Here is a 25067-nt window from a genome sequence, read left to right on the forward strand (position 1 = left end):
CAGCAGGTGTGTGTTGGTCCCCCTGGGCTATACTTACCCATCCTCTGGTCTGTCCCCTTGTCTCCCAGGGGTCCCCTGTGCCTGCCAGCCCCCCCACAGCTGGGGTGGGGCCTGGGGCAGGGATTACCTCTAGTATGATGGCCCCAGTGGTGGACATGCCCACCCTGAACTGCTGCCTGATGGACCAGTAGCTGTCCAGGGTGGACAGTTTCCATATGGCGATAGTCATGCACTTCTTCGTGGAGAGAGCCAGCCTCATCCAGGCGCCCTGGCGTCGGAGCATGGAGGTGAGCCAGCTGCAGATCTCCAGAAAGATCTCCTTCTTCATCCAGAGACTCTGCAGCCAGCAGTCATTGTCCCACTCCCCCATGACAACCCTGTCCCGCCATTCGGTGCTGGTGGCATGGGTCCAGATGCCCTGGACAGTCGGGGGGGGGGGCCTGGCAGGGGCAATGTGGGGTCAGGACCCACGGGACTGGGTCTCTGTCACCACAGGAGGCCAAGGAGGGTGGCCAGGAGGATGGCCAGCCTGCGGGTCAGGGCAAACATGCTGGCCCGCGGCCTCAGGGGGTCCATGCCTGCTTGTTGAGGCAGTCAGGACAGGAACCTGGGGCTGGCTTGCTGCAAGCAGCATGGCAGGCCTTGGCAGCTTGTGCAGGGAGGGGCTGTTTGGGTGAGGCCACCAGTCATGTGGCTGGTGGCCCCAGAACAGCTCTCTGGTCATGCAACCCCATCCGCATAATTTCCTGCCTTGTTCTTCCAGAAGAGCATCCATGCATGTGTAGACGTGCTCTTTCAGAAGGGGCGGTTCTTTTGGACCGCGTTGAATGTGTAGACACAATCCTCCAGAAGACAGCTTCCAGAGGGTCATCCTCCAGAAGATTGTGCCTGTGTTGAAGCAGCATAACAGAATGAAATAAAGTCCCCCCTTAACCTTCTCTTTGTTTAGCTAAATAGATTGAGCTCCTTGCATCTTGTAATTACAAAGGCAGGACTTCATACCCTTTAACCATTCTCATGGCAATCCTATGCGAATTATTTCCCCACCCATGCATTTATCATCTGGTATCTTTTCTGAGTGATCTGCAGGGTGGGTGAGAAGTTGACAGCTCAGTCAGCAGCTGCATGACCTCCCTCCCTTCTGCCCTGGCGATCTGCCTCAGCCCTATTCTGGAGAGATTTCACTGCTAGGCCAGCTGCATTGGTGGTTTTTGTGTTAATGTAGTTGCTTGCTGCTTAGAACTCAATTGCGACCCTTTCCCTTAGCATGTACATAATGAACAAAGGGTTCATATAGGATCACACTATGGGGTATAATCCTGCCCCTTGAGTAATGACTACTCAAGCTGCACAATTTAAATTAAAAGAGTAACTCTGTTAGTTGCCAATAAGTAGCCGGCACCTATACTTCATGGGTCCAGACATTTTTTAAAATTTCACATAATTTCATGCACTACACCAATATATGGCCCCTGAGATCACTAGACAGCTGTCTGTAATGATTTTGGTCCCTGCTGGCCTCAGCCCAGTTCAGCCTCTATAATCCACTGTCACACTGCCACAGCCTTGAGAGATCCAGTCCCTTCTCCCATTTCCATTTCCATCGGTGTTACCAACGCCAACCATTCACAAACCATGAGGCAGGCCACCCAAAAGCAAGAGAGGAGTTGGGGAGGAAGGAAGGCAGGTTGGGGTCTTTTCGGTCCTTTCTCATTGTTTCAGTGGGCTTTAGGGAGCCCTTGAGTCAGACGTTTAAGCTTTTCTTTCCAACTGTGAATATTAGTAACCCCCACCCCGCATCTCCCCCCGCAAAAAAAAAGAAAGAAAAAAAGGAGATTCTCACATCACCACATACCTGCAGGAACTTTAAGACAAATACCCAGTAGTTCAAGGTTGACAAGAGTTGGCAGTATTCTGGCTATTGGGCTACTAGGCAATTGTTTGCTGCAGCCTGCCAAAGAGCAGCCTACCCATGATGGACCATGTTAAGCTTTAACAATATGAGGCTGTGTAACAAAGTGCCACTGTGACTGTTCCCAATGGACACAGACAATGTGGAAAGGATTCCGTCAGCTTTGATATAGCTCCATGCTATGTTGGTCGGCTTTTGGAACGTTCTTGACACCCCCATCTTCACCCAAATCGCGTGTCTGGTTTATTCCATGAGGAATTACTTGCTTTGTGGCTGTTGACAGAGATCAAACACCAAGCTGCGCTTCCAGTAGGAGAAAGGGTTAATGCAGAAACAAATCATGAAGAGGAAATTATCTGAGACATCAAAAGCTTGCAGGGAAAACACACACGCACTCTGAGAATCACAGTGGGGAGGGGTTAGAGAGACAGTTCCCACTACGGTAACCTGCCTACGCTAACCCTTCTCTGAAATGCTTGCATCTGGCAGATAAAGAGAGGTATAAAGGCTGAAGGATGAGCAACCAGCAGCAAAGGAGGACTGTGCTCTCTGCTGCCAGTTGAAGATTCACAGCCCAGGTTGGACGAGGTGCTTTTGGAAGGAGCTATCATGGAACCAGGGGAGTACAGACAGAGAGGTGAGTGAGGCACACCTTCCTGAGGGCTGCTCCAAGCTATCAAAGTGGGTGGTATTTGCTTTCTTGGAGAAGGACCATTCTGTGAGTGGGGTGTTACAGTTCAGGTAGGTTCTGCACACTGAAATGAACTTACACTCATAGAGACAGACACCAGGCACTCAGGTTAATGGGAGGTTACGGGTGGCATCCAAAGTGGCAGGAGAGAGGTTGGGTGGAAGTTGCAGAGGATGGCACCGGTGTCAGTTCATTTATTTTCCCTTGTAAATACTACAGCAGCCTTTGGCAACAATCCACAGCCCTGCAGTCTAGAATAGCCTCCTGGGAAAGGGTTGTGGTATGTACCCTGGGCCAACCTGCAGCCCGGTGGACACCCCATGAAATCCTGCTGAGTTCAGTGTGGTTACAGAGGTATAAATCAGGGCAGAGCTCAGATCCTTTCCTGTGTGCTGTACAGTTTAAAAGTCAGGCACAATCCATGCCTGAGGTAGCACAAGGAGAGTGCCTAACAAGCGGAGAAGAAGCCCAGAGGATTGTCCCTTACCAGCCAAGATGGAGGCAGGGAGAGGGAGAGAGAGAGAAAGAGGACTGTGAAAGGACCGAAGGTTAACTTTTTATTTCTCTGAACACATCATTTCAGCCAATTTCTGCTGAGACTATGTGAACAGCCATCAGTGACAGACACTTCCTCAAGTTACAAGGCACTTGATAAATACTTTCTGATACTTATGCCACATAGCTCTCCATTTCCGATCTCTCGTGCTAGAAGGGCTATAGACCACTTTACAGCTAGGCAGCACAAAGAAGTTAAATGTCTGACCCACTGAGACAGAGAACCAATTCTGAGCTGGGACCAGAACCCAGGTGGTCTGGCTCTGGGCTGTCTGTATGTTCAGAGGTAAAAGGCTGTGTTCCTTCATGAGGATCATTCAGAAGCCCTCAGCCTTTGGGAGGCTGTTTCACAAGTGCGTCTCGGCTGTGGTGTGCATTGCATGTGTAGTTCGGAAGACAGAAGGGTGAAGGTCCATAAGGCTGTTATAAAGTGTAGTAATTGAAACCGTTACTGTGGAGTCGAATGATCTTTTATTATATGGGCAAGCTAAGCAAGAGCTAGCAAGGGATGTTCTTTTGGGAGACAGAGAGAGGCTTAAGCAAACTCTCAAGGCACGAGCCAAAGTCAGCTTCTGAGGAGAGAGATACCTTTTCCTAAAGTCTAACTATCTGCACAGGAAGCCCTTTAAAATGGTCACTGAAGAGAAGTGACTGCCAAGCCCAGGGATCCTTAGTGTCAATTTCAACACAGCTGGCAATGTACAGTTAAGCATCTGTACAGATGTTAGTGGATTCCCTTTGCTTTCCTGACGAGCTCGAGTTGGGGGGTTGACACCACAGCACTTCGGACTTTCTTGCCACTGTACATGGAGGGACACAAGTCCCTGGATCCCCTGAAAGCGAAAGCCCCTCACTCAGGATTAGCCGTCTGTGGGTCACTGTACTGTACACCGGTGGTCTCCAACCTTTCAGCACAAGATCTTAGCCTACCCCTCTCCAATGCCCATCCCTGCTCACGCCGTCCCACCTCCCTTCGCCATCCTCACTCAGGTTCACCAGACTGGGGCAGGAGGGCAGGTTCTGTACAGGTGGCGAGTTATATGGGCCCCAGGCACCCGAGCACCATGAATATTCGTGGCTGGGGGCGCATGGGGGGAGCTGACCCCACAGGAGGGCTTTTGGGGTAGGATGTGGAATAGTGCATGGCACAGAGACCCTGTCCCCACCCTCCTCCCTCCGGCGCAGGGACCTACACGTTGGCAACTGGGGTGAGCAAGCTGCTTTGTGGCACCAGCCTGTCCCCCACTTCCCACCCAGCCCAGGGAGCATGGGGAGTGTGGAGGGTGGGCAGTGGAGTGCACAGGGGCAGCAGCCCCCAGAGACTCCTACTCCCCAGGAACCATTGCCAGAGATTGAGTGCCAGGTATGCCTGGCATCCTCATCCACTGCCTCCATACTCCCCAGTGCACTCCACTTCTTCCAGAGCCTGCACCCTCTCCCCTCCCAGCTCCCAACTCCTTCCCAGAGCCTGCCCCCAGACCAATGCTCCCTCTAACCTTTTCCACTCACGTGCAGAATAAATATTTGGTGTGCACCAAGGCATGTGGGAATGGGCACCACCCATAGAAACAAAAAGCCCAGCTGTGGGCCCTCTGCTAATCTTCTGGCCAGCATTTATCTCTCCCCTGAGTGGCCACACAAGCACACACCTTAGAGGGAATACTGCCCCAGACCCCCACCTGCACCCACATAGCCTCCCAGAGCCTGCCTCCTCCTGTCCCAATCCTTAAACTCCTTCCCAGAGCTTGCAGCCCAGATCTCCTCCTGCAGCCAAGCCCCGCAGAGCTCCACCTCTCATGCTTCCTGCATCCCAACTTCTTCCCAGAGCCTTCCCCCTCCTATTGCCAATCCCCCACCCAGCCCAGAGCTTGTGCCCAAACTCCTGCCCAGAGCTTCAGGCAGGTGGAGAGGAAGGGACAGAGTGGGAGAGGGAGAGGGGTGCAGTATCTGGGCTTTCTGGGCACCACCACAATTTTTGCAGACCTGCCGCCCCTGAGGTTCTGGTCTGGGGCAGAGGGGTTTGGAATGTGGCAGGGACTTCAGATGGGCACCAACTACTTCTGGGGGCCCCGGGCAGTGGCACAGCAGGGCTACAGCAGGCTCACCCCTGAAAGCAGTCCGCATGTCCAACAGTGGCCCCTGGGGGTGGGCATGGTCTCCAGGCACCACCTCCACCCAAAGTAGCACCCCACCTCCTGTTCGCCATGGCTCCCCATTCCCCACTAATGGGAGGTGTGGGGGACCTGCCTGTGGATGGGGACCGCACGTGGAGCTCCCCCCAGGTGTCTTGGCTGAACATGCTGACCACTTTCGGGGCAGTGCAAGGCCACATTAGGCACAGAATCTGCCTTGGCCCTGCTGTGCTGCCAGACTGTTAATAGCCAGTGTCCCAGTTTGGCTGCAGGAGCCTCCAGGAGATCAAGCCAGATTCCTGGAGACTCCAAATTAAAGGGAACGGATTTTATTATGTGCACTGTCAGTAGAAACCAAACATCTAGACATAATAGGTATGTTTTAAAAAAATACCATAGGAATAATTACTCCAGCCATGAAAGATCAGGCACTTTAGAACTCAGTACTCAACCAATTAAATTTAAGCAAAAGAGAAATAAAAAGTATGGAATGCCCAGACCAGTCAAAAAACCTAAACCAATACACTTCGAAAGAAGTACCACCACCACCACAACTGCGTGTGGGGTTGGAAGGTGAGTGCGAAAGACAGCGTGTGTTTGCGCACATGTGTGTATGTGTGAATGACAGAGACACACACAGTGTGTGAATGATAGAGATTTGCACTGCCCCTTTAAGCATGCAGAGTACATTCAGATATAGGAGCAGCTGCCAGCAAGCTCTCTCCAGCCCGAGCCCTGTTGTATCCCCATTGGGGAAGATGTGGGGGAGGGGACATTCTGACATGAGTGTCCCCCTCCTCTCCCTGCTCAACACTGCAGAGGAAGCAGAAGGCTCCTAGGGGGTGGGAGAGGCACAACAGTGGCTCCTGGGAGGGAGAGGGGTCGGGGGAGGAACAGCTGAAGAGCCAGCACTTGATAGCCTCCTGGCCAAACCAGTCAGGATCACCTGTCAGAGGCTCCAGCATCTACCAATAGATCTCACCTAGTGGATGGTGATCACCACACCATCCGAATGTACTCTGCATGCTTAAAGGGGCAGTACAGGGAGCCAGTGACTGAACAGGGGACAATGTGGTTCTTTGAATGCTAGGTAAGTTTCCCAGCCTCGGTGGCTCTGGAGTGGTGATTGTGTTCAGTGCTGCAGCTGTACATTGGGCAGTTACGTAGCGGAGTCTTAGCAAATGCAAAGAGAGAGAGAGAGAGAGAGAGAGAGAGAGAGTGTGTGTGTGAAATGTGATGTGCTCCTGCTTCTCTGGCTTGACTTCAAAGGGCACTCCTTGCCTCTTCCAGGGAAGGAAATGGTGGACTACATTTGCCAATACCTGACCAATGTGAGAGAGAGACGGGTGACTCCAGATGTACAGCCTGGTTACATGAAAGCTCAGCTGCCAGACAGCGCCCCCATAGAGCCAGACAGCTGGGACAACATCTTTGGAGACATTGAGAAGATTATTATGCCTGGGGTAAGAACTGGAATAGGAAAGGGTTATTACCAGTGCATGTGAACATCTGCCCCTTGGGGATGAGGTGTTCATAGTGAAGTCTGCTTAATTAACTAGCACAAGCGTTCTAACGGGAGAAGAGCCGTGGGATTACAATTCAGTAATGGTGAAATCAACAAGTCACTGTTGCTGCAAACTCCAACAGTTCTAAGCCTCCATGAATCACCCAATTACATCTGATGTACTAAAAATACTGTTACTACAATGAACGGTTGCCAGAGGGTCATCATTTCCTATTTGAAAATGTATGGCTATGTGTTTAATTTAGATACACTCCAAACTAACGCAGAAGTAGTAATCTAGTTACTGCATCTTGCTCTCTTTTGACAATTATTTTTTTCCTCATGATGGAATGATAGAAATTCACAGTTCCTAGGTCTCCAGCAGGGAGCTGGGAGCCTTTTCCATCGCACTGTGTTAATTTGTATGGCTCATTCAGAGTTCTCTGACATTGTTCTGGATGTAATTTCTCTGCATCTTTTGATCTAGGTTGTCCATTGGCAGAGTCCACATATGCATGCCTACTTTCCAGCTCTTACTTCCTGGCCTTCCCTGCTGGGGGACATGCTGGCTGATGCTATTAACTGTTTGGGATTCACATGGGTAAATATAGTTTTGAAACACTATTCCTTGTACTGTGTTCTGCTGAAGTTCAGACCAGATTGTCATAATGGTGCCTCTTGGTTTTAAAATCTATGAATAAATTAATTGTTTCTTTCAAACCGTATTAAACTATTCGTACAATTAAAATATAAAATTGCTTTAAAAATCTCCAGTTTTTAGATGCAGTAATCTAAATGCATGGCAGCAAGAGCAAAAACAGTACATCAGTAAGGCTCTTGTATACATTTGAGTTGTTCCTGAGAAACCACTCCTAAATGACTCCATATGTGGATACTCTTAATTTGGAAGAAGAGCACGGTTGCCAGTTTTGGCTGGACATATTCCTGGAGTTTCATCACAGACCTAATCTTTAATTAAAGATTTATCTTTAATTCCTGGAGGCTCCCAGACAGTTCTGGAGAGTTGGCAACCCTACACAAGACAGCCTTGTGCTTGTTTTGCCTAACCTGCCCTGAGCTAAGCTAAACTACCTTAATGCGTGTTAAACTCTAAGTATAGACGAGCCATAAGAGTTGAAATGAAAAAAAACCAACCGTCAGGAAGGCACATGGTCAGGCTTCCTGTTTCTCTTTGCCTGGAAGTAGCACAGCAGCCTCTAGTACCAGCAGTCCCTGTTGATTCCCTTAGGCTTATGCTGTTAGGAGGTCAGTGGGCAATAGAACCATCTACGCTCTTTGGTTCTCTTGTGGGCAAAGCTGCAGTCTGATTACAGAGGCTTGAGTGGATGGTGCCTCTGAGACAGTGCACAGTTCATTCTGGGTGGACCCTTAGTTGTCCACCCACTTGGGAAAGCTCATCAAAGTACTCATGCACTGTGACTCATTCAACTCTCTTGTCTCTTCAATGGGCCCTCAGCTATTGGACTGCCCACCTGACAGTGTTACTTGGATGAGAGGCAGCTGCTAAACTCAGCTGAGGTTGAGGTGGGGTGATGGAGTAAAGTTTTTGAGGTGCTTATTGGTGGTCGGAGTGCACCTGTCATTCAGGGAGTGCAGCTGTCTTTGGTAGTGTGGAGTTTGGAGCTCACCCTTTCTTAGCAGAAGCAGTCACAAGTTACGGTGTATTGTACTGGTGATGAGGACAGGGTGCTGTTGTTACTAGATGCTGTCCAAAGTGTTTGCAATCTAAACAGATAAGACAGACCAAGAGTGGGAGCAAAGAAATGTTAATAAATGTATTTTACAGACAGGGAACTTGCTTGGGGTCACAGAAAGGGTCTTTGGGTGAGCTCGGAATTGAATCCTGAGTCCCAGCTTAGTGCTGTAACCACAGACTAGTGCTTCTCTCAGATGTGCCATTAATTCCTTTTGGGGCATACGGGACATGAACGTTGCCACAGCAATCTATGCCTTGCCAAATCCAAGCCAGTCTACTGTAATGGATATTATAAAAACAGTAGTATTGACACTGAGTAAACCTCAGACCCCATGTGTTCCTTCTCAGAGGCTTATGCTTTCACATGTCACTTGTGTAGATTAAATGACTGAGTCTGTTTGTTCCAATTTCTAGGCTTCCAGTCCAGCCTGTACAGAACTGGAAATGAATGTAATGGATTGGCTGGCAAAAATGCTGGGCCTTCCGAATATGTTTTTGCACCATCACCCAGAGAGCCATGGAGGAGGAGTTCTGCAGGTAGGAGAGCTCAGGTGGTTTTGGCAGAGTTAGTTTGCACACTCCAGAACAGTTATTCCTTTGCCGGGAAAAAACTCCCTTCAGAAGTCAGTGGCAGTTTTCCCATGAGGTGAAGTTCGCAGGAGTTCTGTGTCCAGTTCTGGATGCTACATGTTGGGAAAGATGTGGATGAATTGGAGAGAGTCTGAGGAAAGCAATAAAAGTGATACAAAATTTAGCAAATCTGACCGATGAGGAAGAATTAATAAAAAACAACCCACTAGACATGTTTAGTCTTAAGAAAAGAAGATGGAGGGAGAACAGTTTTCAAATATGTTAAGGGCTGTTTTAAACAGAACAGTGGTCAGTTGTGTTCTATGTCTGCTCAAGGTAGGGTCCAAGACAACAGATTAATCTGTAATACAGGAGATTTAGGGTGAATATTAGAAGAAACTTTTTAGATCTAAAGGTGGTTCAGTTCTGTGATTTCAAAATTTAATTTTCATGTCGAACAATGGCAGGATGAGTCCACGAGTTACAATATAGGAACTATTTCTGTTGAGACCCATGTTATTGCAAGATGAGGCCATCATAAATTTTCCTTCTGATTACTTCATTTCACATCATCCTTGTATGCTGTGAAATTAAGTGAAACCACCTAAGGATAGAGGATGCTTCTCTAGCAAGCAACCTTTCTTCCTGCCAGTAACCCTGCCCCACAAAAGTAGTCCCCTTCATTTCAAGTCCTGTGTACTATGCCTCTGTAAGGATTGAAGGATCAGGCCCTGCATTTTTAACTGCTTGCATAAGCCGTCTTGCAGTGCCCACTGAAGCCAATGGAAAAACTCCCATTGACTTCAGTGGGCCTTGAATGGGTTTATAACTTTTATGGATTACACTGCTTTATAGGTAAAAGAAAATGTACAGCACTTTCTCCTTGCTAATGTTCTTCAGCTCATGCAAAGCACACAGTATTCAAATTGCAACACTTTCTGCTGCTGGCCCACAGAGACTAAAAGCAAAACAGAGACTATCAACCAGGTTCTACGGCACACGCAATAACTTGTGGTGGAAATAAAACTGGGGATAGATAAGGTAATTGCTTTAGTGTCTTTAGCAACTCCCTGATGGACTAGCAAGGAAGAAGGAAAAGATTTCTGGATATTCTACAATTAATACACTGCTGTTTCTTTACAGAGCACTGTGAGTGAATCAACCTTGATTGCTCTGCTAGCAGCGAGAAAAAACAAAATTCTGGAAATGAAGGCTTTGGAGCCAGATGCTGATGAGTCCATACTGAACTCTCGCCTTGTTGCTTATGCATCTGATCAGGTAGGTTTCCACTGTTACAAATTCATAAATTTAGCTCCTGTGTTCTCAGACTGGCTAATAATGCTTTGCAATTTTAGATCAGTATTTAAAGCACTGTGTTGCTGTGAATTAACCCTGCTGAATTAGGCAGTGGAAGTCTCATTTTACAGATGGGGAAACTGAGTCCCAGCACGATAAAGTGCCTTTTTCCAGGTCACAGTGGCACTACGAGATTCCCCCTTCATCTAACTTTCACTCCTGTACTTGGCCCTTCTTTCTTCTCACTATTGGCCAAACCTCCCAGGTGCTCTACCCAGAGCAAAACACCAGAGAGGTCATCTGTGTCCCCAGGACATAAATATTGCCATAGCAGAGATATTCCAGCTAGATCTCTCTCACTATAAGTTAGAGAGATGTTCTTGATAAGGACCTCTTGTGTTTGGCGATTTCTCTTCACCACTGCCTGGATTTTCTGTCCTTTCTGACACCTTGCAAAGTTCTCTCCTCCCAAAGCTTCCAGAGGAGGGAGTAGGGTGAGGGGACTGGGCTGTATTTCTAGGCAGCGCTTTGGCAATCTGAAGCGAAGTAAGAGGGGTATGCTTTACAATATGAGTCCCTAGGGCTTCATTTTGAAAATATGAATGAATAACTGGAGCCTGCAACTTCCATGAAATAACTGTTAATAACTCAATGGGGTGAGCGGAACTGACAAGACTGAATAGTAAAACATAATCAGTTAGATTTTATTAACTTGAATTTTCACCATTATCACATCTCTAGTCACTCTCCTTTCTAATGCCCACAACTTGCTGGACTTGTGTTGGTTCAAACTTTCCTCATTTACTGTTCTTTTAAGGCTCATTCCTCGGTAGAAAAGGCTGGCTTGATTGCTCTTGTGAAGATGAAATTTCTGCCTGTGGATGAGAACTTTGCCCTGCGAGGAGAAGCCCTGAAGAAGGCCATTGAAGAAGACAGACGTCAAGGCCTTGTGCCTGTCTTTGTAAGTTCTGTTTTTGGATACTGACCTATTGGTGTATTATTAACGTCCGTGTAAAGATGAGTCTGAATCTCTTTGCTACTATGGTAACAATAAAGAATTAAAGGTAGAAACGCGTGAAGAATTTACACTTTGGTCTATTCAAATAATAAAGTTCAATTTCTGTTCTTACTGAATTCTTAGCCTCATTTGTTTTTAAATGTGTGGGTCAAAAAGATTATTTATATATTCAGTCTTGACAAGTCTTTGTTTTCTTCCAGGTTTGTGCGACATTGGGTACAACGGGTGTCTGTGCTTTTGACAGTCTGTCAGAGCTGGGTCCTATCTGTAAGCATCTCTTTAACCATAAGGTCATATATGGGCAGTAAGGGGAGGCAGGCATGGGTTTTTTTTTTTGTGGAGCCGAGACCAAATGGTAAACCATGATTCAGCTGAGCCATTTGGGGTGGGGGGGTGGGGCCTGATCCAAAGACCTTTGAAGTGAATGAGAGTCTCCCTATTAATGTCTGTGATGTTTGAATTAGGCCATTGCAACATGTCCACTTCAAAATGGCTGAAATTCACCAACTGACAGAGGTTCCATGGCTGCCCCAATACCAAAGAACCACAGAAGTGTGGGCCTATGAGGAACAGTTACAGAATGGGTGTATAGGTGTACCCCACAGCCTTGGCATGGGGTGGAATTGGGTTTTCTCCTTGCTCCATTTACCCAAGCCTGGAAGAGGTTTGGAAAATAGGGCTGGCAGGACATCACTTTGGCCACTAGATCTATGTTTCAAAGGTGTGGGGAGTGATGGCGGATCCTGTTCGGAGTGTAGAGGATAAGCCAAGGTTTTGTGCAATAGAGATGGCCCATCTAGATCCAATCTTTTCCAGTGGATCCAGGTGTTTGATGCAGAAATTTGGTTGAGATGGACTGGTCTGTCTTGCTTCCAAACTCTTGTGTCCTAAACAACATTGAAACCTACTTCTTCAGAATAGAAAAGTTAGTGTAAACCCATGGAGCCACCATGACCACCCCATACAACATTCTCTGTTTTTCAGGTGCTGCTGAGGGACTCTGGCTTCATATTGATGCTGCCTATGCAGGAACCGCATTTCTCTGCCCTGAATTTCGATTATTTTTGAATGGCATTGAGTTTGCAGATTCTTTTACTTTCAACCCTTCCAAGTGGATGATGGTTCACTTTGATTGCACTGCTTTCTGGTAAGTAGAATGAAACAAGCAAAGGGAATAAATGCTCCAAGTCCAACATACAAATGACAGATTCTGCTGCTGAGGGTTTTCTTTTTTAACTAAGCACAATTCATTTTACTCTTGCCAGGGTGAAAGACAAATACAAATTACAGCAAACCTTCAGTGTTAATCCCATCTACCTCAGACATGCCAATTCAGGTGCTGCTGTTGATTTCATGGTAAGTAGCCGTCTGAACCAAGACTTTACATTTCCCTCAAAATGTTTGAACAGAAATGACCAGATTCCTAATGCTCCTGGAGCTAGTTTCATGTGGTGATAAGAATGTTTATTGGGCAGAGCAGAAAAACAGTCCTAGCCATGTTAAATACAGTTTAAATAGAGGAGTTTAACATGAGCCTGCACTGATAGTAAAATTGCATTGTAACTCTTCTAGATCAAATATAGACATTATATAGAAGCTGGAAGCGATAAATGTTGATGCTAGTTAGGTTAATCAAATAACACTTGAATATTACAATCTTCTGTTGCCATGGAGGTGTGGTTTTTTTGGTCTGTGTTTACTGAGATACTGAGTCAGACCCTCCAGAGGATGTAAATCAGTAAAGCTCCATTAACTTAATTGGAGCTACATTCATTGATACTAGCTGAGGATCTAGCCCCAGGGCAAAAAGACTTTTTGGCCACATTGGGGTTCAGAAATATTTTGTGGGGCTAGGTAGGGGCTCACCCCTATCTGACCCTCCCCCCATTGGCTATCCACTATCCAACCCCCTACTCCTGCCCCTTTACTTCCTCTGGGAACTCCTCCATCCCTGTTCAACCCCTCTGCTTCCTTCTTCCCGACCACCCCCCAGAACCAATACCTCATATACAACCTCCCCTGCTCCTGCCCCCTGGATTGCACACCTCCAGTCCAACCTGCCTCCAACTCCTATCCAACCTCTCCTCTCCCCAGCCCCTGACAGCGCTACCCTGAGAGGCTGGTGGCACAGCAAGCTAAGGTTGCAGTGGAGGGGACCAGCCTCTCCAGGCAGGAGCGCCGAGGCCAGACAGAAGGGTGTGGTAGGCTGGAAGTTGCCCAGGGTTCCCCAGTCTAGCCCACTGCCTCAGTCAGGGAAAAGTCACTTCCCTGTTATGTATTGTCAGACCAGTGCCAGTGGATGAGGCTTTTACGTGTTTGTGAGTCTTATTTTGTTTGTCTTGCTCCTATTCTAACGTACAGCAATTATTCTGATATGTTACACAGTTATGAGAAAATATGTATATAAGGGAAATTCCTTCACTGGAAACAGCAGTAAAATAATACAATAAATAAATCTCCATAGGGCTTTAAATGCAGCTGTGGATGGTTGTGAGAACTAAGAAGCAAATCTTTTCCGATCTCACTAAATCTGAGTACTGTGAAGAGAGTAGTGTTCCATACAACCTGTTTGTCAGCGATGTGCTCATCAAGGTCCTGAGAAAGGCAATTGTTTCCTTTCTTAGGCTGTGTCTACACGGGCACAAATCTTCGAAATAGCCATGCTAATGGCCATTTTGAAGATTACTAATGAGGCACTGAAGTGAATATTCAGCACCTCATTAGCATTAGGACACTTCTGGCCATGGTGCTTCGAAGGCCCCGCTCTTGAAAGCGCGCGGCTATGCAGGGGTCCTTTTTGAAAGGATCTGCCCTTTTTGAAATTGCCTTATTCCGATCAGTGATCGGGATAAGGGGATTTCAAAAGGTGCTGGGTCCTTTCGAAAAGGACCCCCATGTAGCTGCTCTGAGCCGCGCGCTTTCGAAAGCGGGGCCTTCGAAGCACCGCAGCCGGAAGTGTCCTAGTGCTAATGAGGCGCTCAATGTTCAATTCAGCGCCTCATTAGTAATCTTCGAAATATGGCTATTTTGAAGATTTGTGCTCATGTAGAGACAGCCCTAGTGTCTATACAGCTTATTTCTTTAATTTAGCAGACATTGCTCCCTTTAGTGGCTAATTTGGATCCATGTTCTTTTGTGGATTCCTTTAGTTTCTTATTCTTTTTTTAAAAAAAATTGTAATCAGGTCCTCCCACTAGATCACTTGCATCGCTTTTTCTAATTTTCTAGTCTCAATTGTCTCATTCATCTCTTAGGTCCCGACTGGGAAAAGATCCTACTTCAGGACAGCTCTTAGGCACGTGGACAAGTCAATGGGGCTTACTTTAAGCACTGCAGTCCTTAATTGCCACAGACTAATCATATTTAGGTGTTTTCCTGAATCAGGACTTTAACCCGTTTATATTGCCTGTGAACTGTACAAAATTACAACCTGTTAAAAAAGTTGGGCACATACGGGGCACCAGCCACTGTACTGACTGAGTGGAGTAGCCAAAATAAAATAGTTTTACAGAACTCCTGAAAAAATAATGGCACAGAAACTTCCTTTAATGACTGTTATGCCAATTTCCATGCTCTTTTTACCCAGGCCAAACTCCTTGTCTGAGTCAGGGTTACTCACCTGAGGAGCAGGGTGAAGGACCACACTCTTCTATGCAGAAGTGGGACTTTTTAATATTGTTTTTTCAGCTTGTTGACTTGCTGTTGTTTTGTTCACAGCACTGGCAACTTCCACTGAGTCGTCGGTTTCGCTCTTTGAAGCTGTGGTTTGTGATTCGGTCGTTTGGGGTGAAAAAACTACAAGCCCACGTCAGACATGTACGTGAATTCACATGATAAGGGTTAACTCCTTGATATCGCTTTTTCAGCCTCTGACTCCGTTAAACAGCAGTGAGGTTGGGTAGTACTGATCCTCTGGCATATGAAGCTTGTGTAACATCTAAATGCTATTGAAATGCATATGCTACTTTTACTCTGATGTACTGGTTTGTAAGCCCATCAGAGGTCTTAATCCTGTAGTTCCTAGGGAGGCAAAATTCTCATTGGATTTTCTAGCAGTTTTACATGAATAGGCTCACAGGGTTGGGCGTACAGACACACACTTCTTCAGTCCTCCACAAAGAGCTCTCCAGTGGATGGGCTGGAGCTATGATTGGAGAAACCATGCAAGCAGCTCCAGTACCCCTCTGCACCCCACAACGCAGTCCTCTGTAGAGGGTTTCTTCAGATCCATGAGGAACAGTTCTGGAAGTAGGCAAAGGGAGGGGCTGTGTAGTCAGCACATCTGCAACTGTGTAAATCCTCAGGCCTAAGCTCCTAAGTATAAGGACGGGAAGCAACCACGTTGGTGGTGGAGTAGGGGAAGGGGAACAGATTCCTCTCTCCGGTGTGTCTCTGGCAACCTCCAGCCCAAAGCCCAGTTCTTGTTTTGTACAGAGATCAAGAGTTCACCTGTAAGGGTCTGACCCACAACACATCAACATTTCAGTCTTTCCCATGACTTCAGTGGGATATGGATCAAGGTTTCAATGATCAGGTCGGATATCTTTGTCAACTGGATGAAATCATTATTACATTGCAAAGCCAAGAACCTCACTGTTTTGATAGTAGGCGCATGAGGCATGGATTGGGAGGGGACTTGTCTCTGTCTACTTAATTTTGCACATGATGCATTGTTGGTCAGTCACCAGAAATATCCACTTCAAAAAAACCATTTTACATTCCAGGGCACTGAGATGGCCAAATATTTTGAATCTTTGGTCAGAAGTGATCCCCTCTTTGAAGTTCCTGCCAAGAGACACCTCGGACTGGTTGTGTTTCGTTTAAAGGTAAATATTATGATGGTTTGTACTGATTTTTGAATGCATCAGAAGTAGCCAGTGTCATGACAACCAGCTTGATTGCTATGGATAAGAATTACATGAAGAAATGTAACAAAATCTCTGGGACTTGTAGATCTCTCATATGTAGATCACAGATTGTTGTAAATCTTTCATATGTAGATCACAGGCTATTGTACATCTCTCACATGCAAAATCCACTTTAATGTGCATTTCTTCTTATATGCTTTTAAAACAGGGTCCCAACTGGTTGACAGAAAAGGTCTTGAAAGAACTGAATAAATCTGGCAGACTCTTTCTTATTCCAGCTACCATTCATGACAAGTTCATCATTCGCTTTACTGTAACATCACAGTTCACAACTAGAGAGGACATTCTGCAAGACTGGAACATCATCCAACAAACTGCAGCCCAAATTGTTAACCAGCATGACGTGCTGCATCCCATTGACTCTGTTGATGACTCCCAAATCCCCAACATAATAAGTAATCCCAGTCCTGTTGCTGATAACAGTACTTCTCCATCTCACACAGAGGTAGGACAACACAAAGCACCTGCCAGAAAGGTAATAGTGCAGCCAAAAAAGGTAGCAGTCAGTCCCACTGCATGCGTGGTCAGTCAACATCTGGAAGCCCAAATGGACCCTCTGGATGACTGCTTTCCAGAAGAGGTCCCAGATGACACCAAAAATAAGTTATCTTCTTTCCTGTTCAGCTACTTATCTGTACAAGACAAAAAAAAGACAGCCCGCTCCCTCAGCTGCAACAGCGTGCCAACTCTTGGCCCCACTGGTCTGAAGGCAGCAGTCTCTGAGAAAAATGGTTCTCCCACCAGTGAGATCTTTTCCAAGCTGCCCGAAGAGGTCATGGTGCTCAATAAAAGTGCCTTCAGAAAACTGATCAAGTTCTCCAGTGTCCCGAGCTTTCCCGAATGCGGCATTCAGTGCGGCATTCAGCTGCCTTGCTGTCCTCTGCAAGCACTTGTTTAACAGTTGAAACTGACTGGCCTCCCCAGGGGAAGAGAACCAAAGTTCGTTTATTCATATGCAATATTATCTGTTATTACTGTGCTCCATATAGAAAGTGTGAATGATTGTTAACAAGAGTTCTGTGCTTGTACTGAAGCGAAACACATGTATTTATTGATTAAAATAAAAAATAAACCTCTTAAACTTGTGCGAAGTGTCGCCTTCCTGACGGCAGTGGGGTTTGAATTAGGCTTTGGAGTGTGAATTCCAGAAGCCAGTTTGTAACTAGTAGACTGTTGGAGCCATTGCTGATTTAAATGAGGAGTGATTCCACTGGCTTCAATGGGAAAACACAAGGTGCAGCTCAGCTCTGAATATGGATCATTTATTCTAGTGACTTGATTTTGATTAGATAGTTATTGGGACTGAGCCCTACATGGGGGAGCAGGGGATCATCACAGCTCCTACACACTATGCCAGAGGGAGCTGATTGCTAAGGCTGCCCTTCCCAGGAGAAGGAGAGCATTTTGTATCCCTGTATAATAATGTTGGTTGGGAAGCAATTTTTTTTAAACTGATACAGTCATACCAGTAAATATCTCAGTGCAGACACAGTTATACTGGTGTGAAGATGCCCTTTCCAGGAGGGGCTGCCAGATTGCAGGCAGGTCTACAGTAGGTGAGAAAGTTGACCTAAGATATGCAACTCCAGCTACAAGAATAGAGTTAACTGAAGTTGATGTACCCTAGGTTGACTTTCTCTGCCTTCCCCACAGCGGGAAGTTTACGGGAGAATCTCTGCTGTCAACTTCCCCTACTCCTCAGGACTGCAAGGTGTACCAGGGTTGATGGGCACCCTGAATGTTCAGTTTAGCTTGTCCCTACTAGCTGCACTAAACCAAACCCTGGAAGATCAACCTGCAGAGCCTTGATCTTCCCACTAGTGTAGAGGTGCCCAAAGACAGCTTCAAAAGTCAGGGAGGGCTTTGCAGGAGCCCTGCTTGCTTATCTAGTCAATCAACTCAAAGCCCTCACTGCAGTGGGACAGTGGGCAGCCCACATCTTTGGACACCTTACTCCAGGCAGATTTATCACTGTTGGGCACATGGACATGTGCCAGCACAACCTAAGCAGAGACTCTGGCTCAGTAACAGAGCTGATGCCAGGCATACATAGAGCCCTGCAAAAATGTGGCTACCTGGCTTAAATCTACAGCTGGATGTGGACAGCCACGGATCCTTTCTGAGTGCAGCTTAGCTGCAGACACAAATTTTGTATCTGCGCACGTCTCTAGGCATAAGCAGACTAAGCAATTGCTTAGGACCCCAAACAGCTCAAGGTGTATGAGCTGCAGTCAGGGTTGGTGGTGGAGGGAAGACATATATTCCTGCTAAGGCGAGTAGGACCAAATTTTGCCTCGGTTATACTTATGCAGCACCGGTGGAGGCAAACTCCCAGTGGGTGCAAATTGGGCTGCACAGATCTAAACCAAGGCAGAGTTTAGATTATTAATCCTGTTCAGTCAGTACTTGTTTACTTTTACCGTGTTGCTCTCATTAGTTTGTGTGGGTTTTTTTTATCCTAGCAAAATCTAAACCCAACCCAAGAACGTGTTTCTTTATGGAGACTCTGACCTGTCCCACTCTAACACTGGCAAGGGAAATTTGTGTGAATTAAAATAATAATCAGTCCTTTGTGCACACTTATTTGGTGCATTAAAAATGCTCTGAGAGAACGCCTCTTCTGCTGTGGAGAACAGCTACTAACTGTCTCTAAGCCAAGGTTCTGAGAGCCAACGAGAGTAATCTTAGGTTTGATGCACACACATGTTGTATACCTGTATAATAACGTTAGTTGGGGGTGTGATTTTACTACTGATACAGTCAGACCAGTAAACATCTTAGTACAGACACAGTTATACTGGTAAAAAGGTGTCTTATGCTGGTATAGCTTGGTTCTCTTCCTATACTGGAATAAACTAAAATTGTCTTAGCCAATGTCTACATTATGGGACAAGCTGACTTAGAGTACACAACTCTAGCTATATGAATGCCATAGCTGGAGTGGATGTATATTAGGTCGCGTTACTTCGGTGTCTGCATCACAGGGGAGCAATCGATGGGAGAATCGCTCTTGTCCATGTCCCTTATTTATCTCACCTGGGTAGAGTAATAGGGTTGACTGGAGATGCATCTGTGATAAATTTGGTGAGTCTTTACTAGAGTTGCTAAATCAACCACCGGTGGAACCATCCCATGCTGTAATGTAGATGTCGTTATAGGTACAGTTATTCTGGTATAACTGCTGCCACAAGGAGAGAGGGGAGAAAGGCTCATACTGCTTTAGTTAGCAGTACAGTTAAACCAATATAAATTTTATGTGTACACAGGTTATATATGGGCTGCTCTTCACTCCTGCTGAAAATGTGGTGTAGATCATGGGCAACACATAACTAACTGCTTCAGAACTAAAATTGTGTATGTGAATTACCTGGAGTCATATAATGATGTATAATGACTTCAGTGTATTGGCAAAAAAGCCTTACAAGAGACCTGGTTCTCCTAGGGTGCATCTGAAGAGACTGGTTGGCATTTGCACGCAAACATCAGAAATTTATCAGTTACTACTTATACAGCACCACAGAGTCAGTCATGATGCTATCTGACAACAAAAAAACAGGTCCCTGCTCCACAAGAGTTAATAATCTCCATAGTAACACAAGTCAGGCCACAAAGCTGATTGTGATTGGCCTAATAGGCTGTGTATGTGCCTTACTAATACTGAAATTCCTCTCCTCCTTCTCCATTTTACAGCTGTGACTCAGGAAAGTATGGGAGCAGAAGATGAATTGCAAAACAGGAATGATGGTACACTGGGTCACGAGGGCTGTTCCAGGCTCATGGGGTGGTGTGAGAGAGGCACAGAACAGGTGGTGAAAGGGAGCAATAGGGTGATGAGAGGGACAGTGTTGCGTTGAAGAGGGGAAGAGGAAGGAGCAGTCAGTGGATGTAAAGTTGTGTGTCCCGGGGGAAGTTTAACATACAGACCACAAGGAGAAAGAAAAGAAGTTTTATGTAGATCCTACTATTAATACATCTCAGTCACACAATTTCAGACACAGGCACTTGGGAGCATTTATCAACCTACCCAAAAGGCTTTTAGAACTTTTAAATTGACCATATGCTTTGAGAACTGAACATTCTAGAAGTGTGATTTTTGGGGAAACACTCATAGTTTTAGCCTGTTGTTATTTATAGCATTATAAATGTCCTGTGTCATCAGCACATACGTCTTTTCTTTATCATCCAGGAAATATAGTGCGTCCTTGATAACAGTTGGGTTGAAACCCTCTTCCGCTAACTGCACTTTACGGTATTTAAAAGTTCCAGTGATCTCCAAAGTATCCTAGAAAACACAAAAAGGACACTGACATTGACAGGAAGTCAATAGTGGGTATGATCGTTAAAGCAGGGAAAGTCAAACCATTCAGAAGTAAACAGTCTTGCATTTTTCTCCAACAGAAATAGTTACATAAAGGAAAAAAATGTAAATCCCCTGTTTTCAGCCACATATGCATTTCACATCTTTGAGATGTGGAACTCAGATCTGATGCAGCTCTGTGGCATTCAGATCATCCACTCAGATGTCAGAGACAAGCTAACACAAATGTACGAGCACCTAAATTTACCCAAGAATTATTTCTGCAGGTTTCAGCATGTGGGACATACTCCTGGTTCTGGACCTTGGAAATACTTGGGGCCGCAGCAGACAAATACAACATAAGGCCTTCTGGACTTCCCCTCCACCCTCCTCCCTGAACAGATTTTTTGTGGCCTTCAGCAATGAGGCCAGGAGTCTCTCAGGAATTTACTCGTGCATGTTTTATCTGTAACTTAATGACAAACAATTTCTGCAGGCCCTGATCTAGCAAAGCACTTAAAATTAAGCCTTAAATTTAAGCATGTGCTTAAATGCTTTATTGAACCAGGGCCTGACTAGTATCTGTTAAAGAAAGTGTGATATGGGCTATAGGAGGGGTTCTCAAACTTCATGGCACTGCAACCCCTAGCCCTGATGGTAAAGTTAATATATAACCTCCTCAGAGAGGAGATCTCAGCTATCTTACACATTACAAAGGCAATTTCTCCACTTTTGGTATTTGCAGGAATGGGGGACATGCTTCTTAATTTGCTTCATCAGCTGGTCCTAGTACTGACAGATAATCGTCTTTTTTTTAGTTCCTCCCCCTCTCCTCCACAATATAAAGTCTGGATTCTATTTTCTTCCTGCTCCAGTCATCTGAAGAAGTGGGTCTTATCCATGAAAGCTCATGACCTAATACATTTCTTAGTCTCTAAGATGCTATAGAACTGCTTGTTATCTGTGCAGCTAGAGACTAACATGGCTGCCTCTCTGAATCCCTCTGCTGGGGTAGGGGGATATCACAGGAAGTCTGGATGTTTCCACTGAGGGAGCTTCTGGTTCATGGAGAACCAAGTGATACATTCAAACACAAACAAGACATGACAAGCTTCCTGCATTCTCATGTGCTCACATAGCTTTCTGACTCCAGGCAGAATAGAAACATCGTGGGCCTGATTCTCCTCTCACAGTGGTGTAAAACATGTGCGCAAGAAGAGGAAGACGACCCAAGAGTGTTGCCAGAATAATTATAAGTGACACAGAGAGAAGAGCCTGCCTTACCTGAATCCTTATGAAGTGAGGTCGTGCATAATTCGGTAGGTAGTCTACAACATGTCTGTATGCCTGCTCCCGATTGAACTCACAGCCCTTCTTTAGTCGAATGGATGCCATTCCGATTTTGCCTTCATGACCTAGAGGAACAGTTACAGGGAAAAACAAGGGTTGATATCTAAATGCCAACCCTCGTGTTTCTCATTGATTTCATTATTTAAACATCTCTAATAATGGGACCAATACATGTCTGGAGCAAAGGTAAAAGTCAGTCCTGCGCAGGGTCCCTCATACCACTTTAACTTGTAGGCTATGTCTACACCAGGCTGGGTTGGTCTTCTGGGGTTTTGATTTCACGCATCTAGTAGGGACACATGAAATCAACCTCTCGGGGGTTGCAGTCAACCCCTGTATTCCTCATGAGATGGGAGGAGTAAGGGAGGTTGACAGGAGAAACTCTCCCATCAAGCTTGCTCAGTTAGGACAGTCAAGCAAGCCGAGCACAGAGAGGTGGATTCTAGGTACGCCACTGCCTCATGCAGAAATTGCATGCAGTTGGGTGAAATCCCAGAGTCTGACTTTGAACACCGTGGTTAAGGTGCAAAGATAGCTTCACGTGGGTTTTATTCACAGGGCTGAATTTGATCTCCAAGTAGCAAAAATACGAATTCTCCTGTAAATTGCTGGTGGTGAAAAGGAGCAGGCAACTGTGCACAGAGCAGGTCTCATGTAAATCCATCCATCCTCTGTTTGCCAAAAGTTGGGAATGGGTAATGAGAATGGATCACTGGATGATTACCCATTCTGTTCAGTCCCTCTGAAGCACCTGGTATTATCACTATCAGAGGACAGAATACTGGGCGAGATGGCACACTGGTGCAAGCCAATAAGGCCATTCGTATGTACACTGGTTCTGGTATTTCTGGTATAAATTGTTCAAGAATTTTTAAAAAAAAATAGAAGCTAATGTGGAATTGTTACAGGTCCACAAATTTCCAGTGCTTTTCTGTCCGCTATCCCCCATGCCTCTGTTCAGATACAGTCAGAAGCAGGGACTTCCTCTCCTTCCTTCTCTTCAATGGCCCTCTCCTTAACCCTTCAAAAATCACGCAGGATACTTAATATACAGCAAATATTTTAACAATGAAGACCAGGAGGGAAGGAGGAGACAGAATGGTTTCAATGGGAGAACATCAGACCTGAGATTAAATAAATTCATCCAGTCAATTTGTAACTTAATAGATTTTCAAACAGGGCAATTTTGGGATTAATTTTAATCCACAAAAGAATGAGAACCTGCTAGACCTGACTTTCTCATGCACTGTTTGTACTGAGCCAAAACTCTCCCAGGTTCTGACACCTGCAACTATCACAAAAGTCAATGTCTGCATTTTACTGGAGTGCAGCTCTTGCCAAATCGCTGGTTTCACGTGCAGTTCTTTTTGGATTTCATACTAACCTTTTTTCCCATAGCTGACTCTTTCCTGCTAATCCTATTTTCTTGTTAATACATATCTAGAGTCAGATTTTTTTCATAAGAATACAATTCCAAGTTAAGTAGTCAGATTTTTGGAACAGTTCAGCATGTCACACACTGAGTTTCTCCAACAGTCTGACGAAAGTTTTGCAAAACTGCTGGGTGATGAGTATTTTTGAAATATTTGCCTTTTATGAAATCCCTAAGTGAAAGCTGGGCCCTTCTGAAAGTTTGATGTTAACTTTGAGTGCTGAACATGCTCAGATCTGGCCCTTATTGCTTAAAAAGATATTAAGAACCCCGATCTGCTAGTGGCTATGCCAGTGTAAATCACTGTCTTCATTTATGCCAAGGTAATGAAGAGGTGAACATGGCCCATAATTTGTGAATTATTCTGCAGGATAAAATTTAAGTATGGCTTAACTTTTTAAACCTGACAATTATTATTCAGTTGTGCCGGCTGCTGACAAATAGGCTAATCCACAAATCTCCAGAGTAAAAAACCAAAGTATCATGGGATTATTGGGTGTCCAGCAGCTGGCAACAAGAAACATGTAATTCTGGACTTTGTCTGGATTTTTTTGCTCAAACTCATCTACTGGGGGTGAGGATGGAAAGGAATAAAATCCGCTCTCTCATCATTCATCACCAGCCAACAGGCTGTGGACTGGAGTTCTACACTGTTATATTTATTATATTCTTGGTGTTTTCTTGCTTGAGATACTGATCTGGGTGGAGAAAACCACAGGAGGAGCTCATCTTTTAAGAGCATTTCTATCATCCAGGAGCACAAATGCCATGGGGCCACCAGACCTAGTAATACTAGTCTCATAAATACCCACCTCCCACAAGCTATCATACAGTTTTCCATATTGGCTTTGCAGCTCTGTAAAAAGGACAAAGACATTTCCACAAACAAATGCAGCCATGTGTAAACAGAGCTAGTACCCCCACAAAAAGCTTTGCAGCTGGAAGTCATGTTAATGTGCAACAAAGGGCTGCACAGAAGTCCACTATCTAGACAAAAGGGGGAAAGCAGCAACTACGGGTCATAGTGGACCACAAGCTGAGTATGAGTCAACAGGGTGATGCTGTTGCCAAAAAAAGCAAACATGATTCTGGGATGCATTAACAGGAGTGTTGGGAGCAAGACGTTAGTGGTAGTTCTTCTACTCTACTTTGCGCTGATTAGACCTCAACTGGAATACTGTGTCCAGTTCTGGGCCCCATATTTTAGAAAAGATGTGGAGAAATTGGAGACGGTCCACAGAAGAGCAACTAAAATGATTAATAAAGTCTGAAGAAGTGGTCTGAAGAAGTGGGTCTGTCCCATGAAAGCTCACCTAATAAACTATTTTGCTCGTCTTTAAAGTGCTACTTGACTGCTTTTTGTTTTGATAGTGTATAGACTAGCACAGCTTCCTCTCTGTTACTATTAAAATTATTAATATGACCATGAGAGAAGATTAAGAGAAATGGGTTTGTTAGTCTGGAAAAGAGAAAGTGAGAGGAGACATGATATCAGCTTTCAAGTACCTAAAATGGTGTAACAAGGAAGAGGGAGAAAATTTTTCTCCTTAGCCTCTGAAAATAGGACAAGAAGCAATGGATTTAGTTAGCAGCAAGGAAGGTTTAGATCTGACATTAGGAAACATTTTCTAACTGTCCGGGTGGTTAAGTACTGGAATAAATTGC

General features: G+C 45.4%; 2 protein-coding genes across 5 annotated transcripts in view; one reads left to right on the plus strand and one right to left on the minus strand.

Annotated features, from left to right (window-relative positions):
- The first annotated feature begins 2521 nt into the window (after positions 1-2521).
- Positions 2522-17948, plus strand: HDC (histidine decarboxylase). 2 transcript variants are annotated; one of them, XM_075006417.1, is made up of 12 exons: positions 2522-2549; positions 6581-6753; positions 7282-7395; positions 8926-9048; positions 10225-10359; positions 11195-11338; positions 11596-11662; positions 12380-12542; positions 12661-12751; positions 15113-15211; positions 16120-16221; positions 16472-17948. In XM_075006417.1, the coding sequence occupies exons 1-12, from the start codon at positions 2522-2524 to the stop codon at positions 17219-17221; spliced, it is 1989 nt and encodes a 662-aa protein (XP_074862518.1). In that variant the 3' UTR covers positions 17222-17948. The 2 variants fall into 2 exon arrangements, with proteins under 2 accessions (XP_074862518.1, XP_074862519.1); XM_075006418.1 differs by lacking the exon at positions 15113-15211.
- A 1855-nt stretch (positions 17949-19803) lies between these two features.
- SLC27A2 (solute carrier family 27 member 2) overlaps positions 19804-25067 on the minus strand; it is a 32461-nt gene continuing 27197 nt past the window's right edge. The window contains exons 9-10 of one of the 3 annotated variants that reach the window (XM_075007076.1): positions 21905-22035; positions 19804-20605 (exon numbers count right to left, since the gene is read on the minus strand). In XM_075007076.1, coding sequence (XP_074863177.1) covers positions 20429-20605; positions 21905-22035 — 308 coding nt within the window. In that variant the 3' untranslated portion in view covers positions 19804-20428. The remainder of the gene's footprint in view (positions 20606-21904; positions 22036-25067) is intronic. The other 2 variants (XM_075007078.1, XM_075007079.1) reach the window with 2 other exon arrangements.

The sequence above is a fragment of the Carettochelys insculpta genome, chromosome 12 (genome assembly GCF_033958435.1).
Source record: "Carettochelys insculpta isolate YL-2023 chromosome 12, ASM3395843v1, whole genome shotgun sequence".
Classification (NCBI taxonomy): domain Eukaryota; kingdom Metazoa; phylum Chordata; order Testudines; family Carettochelyidae; genus Carettochelys; species Carettochelys insculpta.